The sequence below is a fragment of the Hylobates moloch genome, unplaced genomic scaffold, assembly GCF_009828535.3.
Source record: "Hylobates moloch isolate HMO894 unplaced genomic scaffold, HMol_V3 SCAFFOLD_12, whole genome shotgun sequence".
NCBI lineage: Eukaryota > Metazoa > Chordata > Mammalia > Primates > Hylobatidae > Hylobates > Hylobates moloch.
Window position 1 is genome coordinate 34,117,702 of NW_026652287.1, and position 6,000 is coordinate 34,123,701.

At 47.2% G+C, this 6,000-nt stretch overlaps 1 protein-coding gene across 1 annotated transcript in view; it reads left to right on the forward strand.

Annotated features, from left to right (window-relative positions):
• The first annotated feature begins 2,182 nt into the window (after positions 1–2,182).
• LOC116479413 (sialic acid-binding Ig-like lectin 7) overlaps positions 2,183–6,000 on the forward strand; it is a 5,743-nt gene continuing 1,925 nt past the window's right edge. The window contains exons 1-4 of the mRNA XM_058425512.1: positions 2,183–2,222; positions 2,298–2,566; positions 2,798–3,099; positions 3,255–3,302. Coding sequence (XP_058281495.1) covers positions 2,457–2,566; positions 2,798–3,099; positions 3,255–3,302 — 460 coding nt within the window. The 5' untranslated portion in view covers positions 2,183–2,222; positions 2,298–2,456. The remainder of the gene's footprint in view (positions 2,223–2,297; positions 2,567–2,797; positions 3,100–3,254; positions 3,303–6,000) is intronic.

Here is a 6,000-nt window from a genome sequence, read left to right on the forward strand (position 1 = left end):
GAGACGAAGTCCCATGGGACATGACCAACTCAGCGTTCCACTGGAGGCTATGTGATCAAACAGCAAACTGTTTATCATGAATGCAGGATGTGGGCAAACTCACGACTACTCCCACTGCCAGAAGGTTTGCTGAGGGCCATTGCTTCCTGGCGCCGAGCTCCTTGAAGTTATCTACTCAGACATCTAGAGAATGCAGTCTTGCAAGCCTACTCTAGACCAAGCAGCTGACCTCTTCTTCCACCCCATTTCTCGCTATCTTTTTTGCCTAATAAATACGGAGGGCTATGTAAAGCTCAGGGCCCTTGTCCACTAGAGGCAAGGTGCCCCCTGACGCCTTCTTCCGAATATACTCTTTTGTCTCTTGTCTTTTGTTCCCACGTTCACCCCCCTTTGTTCAGTTCCCCTAGGTCCATGAGGGTGACATAGTGGCACCCTGAACAGCGACAAATTGGGTGCTCAACAGTGTACTACAAATACTTTATATCAGTAAAATTTGTTATGAATATGTATTTTTTGGAAATCCAGTTAAATATTTCTCAGCACACTTCTGCCTCAATTTCATGTCTCTCTTGAATAAAGAATAGTCTTCATGGGTGGAGGAAAGAGTGGGGAGGAGAAAGGCTATTCTACTGGGTTCTTTCTCACTCACCCCCACACCAGGTGTTATCCACCAGCATAGGCTGAGGGGTGCTCTTGGGAGCATCAACTCCATGGGACTCCTAGTCTGCCCTTATGCCGGTTGAGTGTGGAATGCCAAGTTGCATATGTTCACAGCTAAGAGTTAATTTGCACATATGGGAATAGTACATGCCAATTATATTATGAGTGGGGAATTAATATTTTCTATAGTTTTTAACTTCCTGAGCCCCAAATATCAGAAATGCCAGTCAGACTGCTCAGGGGTTGAGGGAGGAATCTGCACCTTCACCCCTTAGGGCCAGCCCCTTTACTGGATCCTGTTATAGCAGCCGGCAAACCCCTTCATCTACTCTTGTCCTAGAAACCATAGCTGCACTGTCACTAGCAGAATTGGTTCTCTGTCATCCCATGTCTTCTTGCGTAGGAGGGGTCTTGATGTGGTCATTTTTCTTTGCCCTTGATGCCATTTCTGAGACAGGTCAATGTGATGCCACTTCTGCGACAGGTCAAAGGTGCTCAATACCTGTCGAATGGATGGGTAGCTGACATCCAGACTCAGCTAGGAGAGGCCAGATGAGAGTGTTAGGTTGAAACTCATTTAGGATCAAGCTAAACACACATTATCTGGCTCAGGAAGATCCTGTGCTCATAACAACAAGTGGACTCTGGCTTCATGTAACCACAAGCCAGAGAGTTTTCAGGAAGGCAGCCCATAGGCCAGATGTCTACTGGGAGGAGGCAGGATGAGGAAGGGAGATGTTGTGGTCTTAGTGGATGTGGGACAGATGAAGGATTGGGTAAAGCACGAAGGAGGGGCATCAGGATCTGCTGCAAGAGCCTGCGAAGAGAAAGAAATCCAAAGGGTAGGCAGAGCAGGGGTTCAGGGCAGGCGTTCAGGGCAGTGAGAGCAGTAAATGGCAATGCTTCCTGGGTTCTTTCTGGAAGAAAAAAAGCCCACAGCAAAGGCAGAGCTCACACAGAAACCCAAGAAAGGTCTGTGAGGCAAGCCCAAGCTCCTCCCTGAACCCAAACAAGCATCAGAAAGCAGCAAATATCCCACCTAAGTCAGGGGCTCCATTCATGGCCCCCAGGCTTCAACCCTAGCACCACGGGTTTCCCTGCTCAGAGAACTTCGAGAGCTCAGCCACGGCTTCCCAAGGCTCCCAACATGCCCAGATCTGAAGAAGAGTGTGGAATAGGAGGATTCAGTCCCAGGTAGGACCCAGCTTCCAGCATCTCCTTCCTTGCATGGTGGGAGAATGACCCCAAATCCACAGCTCTCCTGAGGGAAGGTGAAGAATTGGCTTCAGGGGGCATAATCTGAGGTCTGAGTGGGGAAGGGAAAGGAACAAAGTTCCCTGCTAGGGTGTCATTGGCCCTGCGGTAAATTGGGCTCAGCCTTCACTTCCCCAAAAGTGGTTTGGGTGTTTCTGTTGGAGGGAAGGGTTTGAGGCAAAAACTCAAAATAGATACCAGGTGTCTGCTGGGAAGGGCTCCTCAGATGGTCTGAAGGGGGCTCTAAACAGCCCTTCCAGTCTCAGAGATGCTATCCCTGCTGCTACTGCCGTCACTGCTGTGGGGAGGTGAGGGGGCTGGGCAGAGGTGGGAGGGTTGGTGGGAGCTCAATGTCACAAGCCTAAATGCTGAGCTCTCCACAGCGTCCCTGGAGGACCACACGGGGTATGAGCTGCAGATTCCAGAGCTGGTGACGGTGCAGGAGAGCCTGTGTGTCCTGGTGCCCTGCTCCTTCTCCTACCCCAGTGACGGATGGAGTCACTCAGACCCACTCTACATCTTCTGGTTCCGGAAAGGGGACAATGAACACTGGGATCCTCCCATGGCCAGAAACAAACCCAGCTAGAAGCTGCAAAAGAGAAGCCAGGACCCTTTTCATTTCCTCGGGGACCCCCAGACCAACAACTGTTCCGTGAGTATCAGAGACACCAGGAGGAAAGATGGTGGAGTGTTATTTCTTTTGGTTGGAGAGGGGTCCTGTCATAAAATTCAGTTTCAAGCAAAAGACACTGTCTTTGAACGTGACAGGTAGGGGTGCCTGTGTCCAGAAGCCTAGGGCTCAGATAGGGGAGCCACCCCCCTGGGGCTGGGACAGAGGCCGCTTCTGAGTTCACACCCTGGAAGTCCCCTCTCTGTGTCCCAGGTCTCTGCCTCTCTCCTTCTCAGCCCTCACCCAGGCACCTGACATCCAAGTCCCAGCAACTCTGGAATCTGGCTGTCCTGCAAACCTGACCTGCTACGTGTCAGCAGCCTGTAAAAGCAGGAAGCCGCTCATCTTTTCCTGGACATGGGGAACCGTCATCTGCTTGGGCCCTGGGACACCTCACTTCTCAGAGATCACCATCATCCCACATCCCTGGAGCCACGGCTCCAATATCACCTGCAAAGTGACTTTCCCAAGGTTTCATGTAACCACAGAGATGACTATCCAACTCAATGTCTCCTGTGAGTCTGAATTATTTTGGGCAGTGGCTGTGGGAAGAGAGTCAGGATATGGGATACTTGGAGCAGGGTCCTGGATTCTGGGCAGGGGAAGGGACCAAAAGGATGCTCCCCTAACCCTCAAAACTGAAGAGGGATGTGTCATCTTTTGAATTCAGATGCTCCACAGAACCTGACCATCAGTGTCTTCCGTGGAATTAACACAGGTAGGAGACAAGCCCTCCTTTCTAAGGTTGTGATTAGGGTGGGAGGGCACCTCCAACACCTCAGAATAGAGTCTAAGTCTCAGAGCTTGCATGATAGGAGGGCTGAGATCAGGAATTCCAGCATAGTTGCCAGAAGACTTCCTAAATCTAAATCCTCTGTGCCCTATTTCAGCCCCAGGGAACACTCCCTAATCTCACCACCATGACAAAGACTTTCTTATTGTCAAATCTTTTTTTTTTTTTTTTTTTTGAGATGGAGTCTCACTCTGTCACCAGGCTGGAGGGCAGTGGTGTGATCTCGGCTCACTGCAACCTTCACCTCGCAGGTTCAAGCAATTCTCCTGCCTAAGCCTCCCAAGTAGCTGGGACTACAGGTGTGCACCACCATGCCCAACTAATTTTTGTATTTTTAGTAGAGACAGGGCTTCACCATGTTGGCCAGGATGGTCTCGATCTCTTGACCTCGTGATCTGCCCACCTCGGCCTCCCAAAGTGCTGGGATTACAGGTGTGAGCCACCACGCCTGGCCTCTTATTGTCAAATCTTACAGACACTTTCCTGGACCTCACTTACCTAGACCTTTTTGGGGGATTTGTTTTGTTTTGTTTTATCCGATGAATTTTTTTTGGGGGGGGAGCGGGGACAGGGTCTCACTCTGTCTCCCAGGCTGGAGTGCAGTTGCACCATCTCGGCTCACTGCAGCCTCTGCTTCCCAAGCTCAAGCAATTCTCCTACCTCAGCCTCCTGAGTAGCTGGAACCACTGGTGCGAGCCACTAACGTTTGGCTAATTTTTGTAGTTTTTGTAGAGACAGGGAATCACCATGTTGCCCAGGCTGGTCTCAAACTCCTGAGCTCAAAGTGATCTGCTGGCCTCAGCCTCCCAAAGTGCTGGGATTAGAAGTGTGAGCCACTGTGCCCGGCCTGGCAGCTTTCTGGGACTTCTCAGCTCTTTCTCCAACACTAACAGAACCAAATCTGAGAATCAGATGTTGCCTTCCTGCCTCTTCATTCAGCCTCTCCTCTCAACAATTTTAATTTAAGAATTTTTCCCAGGCAATTTATTCACATGATCTCATAAAGAAAAGGTATAAGTGGGCATGTGTAGAATGCACCTGTCTACCTCTGCCCTCCAGACTCCTAGTTTGCTTCCTCTGTGGCCTCCATTGTAAACTGTTTTGGATACATTCATCCAGAGATGCCTTATGCATGTGTATCTTCATCTAGGAGTAAATATAAAAATTTCATGTGAGCATGCTTTTTTACACACAAAACATCCTTGATACACTGTTCTGCACCCTATTTTTTTTTCTTTTGAGATGGAGTCTCACTGTGACACCCAGGCTGGAGTGCAATAGCACTATCTCAGCTCACTGCAACCTCTGCCTCCCGGGTTCAAGTGATTCTCCTACCTCAGCCTCCTGAGCAGCTGGCATTACAGGCACCCACGACTACACCTGGATAATTTCTGTATTTTTAGTAGAGATGGGGTTTCACCATATTGGCCAGGCTGGTCTTGAACTCCTGACCTCAGGTGATACACCCCACTCGGCCTCCCAAAGTGCTAGGATTACAGGCATGAGCCACCGGGCCTGGCCTATTTTTTAAAATTTAATAATTTTTGGAGATCTTTTTATGCCAGTAAATAAAGAACTTCATTTTTTTTCACAACTACAAAATATTCCATTGCATATATGTCATTTGCTACTTATAAACACTGCTACGATAAATAATATTTACATATATTTTGCAAGAAAGTTAATATGTCTGTATAAATTTGAATTCTTTGATCAAAGGGCACATGCATTACCAATTCTGAGAGGTGTGGCCATATGGCTTTTCCCGTGGTTGTACCATTTTGGCAATCCCCACGTCCTCCCCAGCCCATGCAATGTGTTAGTTTGTGCCTCACTCCAACCTCGACAACCAAATACATTAGCAATGATTTTGATTTTTCCATGACTACTGATAAAAAATGTACCGCACCATAGCTTTAATTGCATTTCTCTAGCTGGGCATGAAGGTGAGGTTTAATTGCCGTTAACATTGTCCATTCTGTTGTGTTCTGCCATGCTACGAACTGTCTGTTCATACAATTTCCCATTGTCATTAGCTTGTGCTTATTTTCTTCAGGATTTGGATGTTATTTTTATATTAGGAAATGCAACCACTAATCCATAATATAATTGCAAATGTCTTTTCTGGTATTTTTGTCATCGGTCAGAAAAGTTTGTCAATTTCATCTCTCTCTCCTGATTTCATTTAGCTTGGATGTGCCATGGAAGTTTTGTTTTATGTAGTTGAGTTTGTAAGTCTTTGCTTGTAAATCTTTGTTTATCATTCTGGCACTCCTGCCTCTGAGATTATATATAATGTACATAGTATACATAATGTATATGTCTATATACACAAACACATATTTATATTAATGTTTATATTTAATTTACTTTTATATTTATATATAATCCTGCCAAAGGTTCCTCTTTTCACCCTGTTCTCCACATGATTATGCACATTTCTATCCTCTTCCCTTATAGGATTAATTTCCATTCCCTGAAACTCCAAGGCCATTTCTATTCACAGTTGTCTTTGCACTGGTCTTCCTTTCTCCCAACATGCTTTTCTGCTCCAATATTGTCCACTGTCTGCTTCCACTTGTCCATCTCACTCTGCTTAACCCCTCCTCCTCCAGGGAGCCCT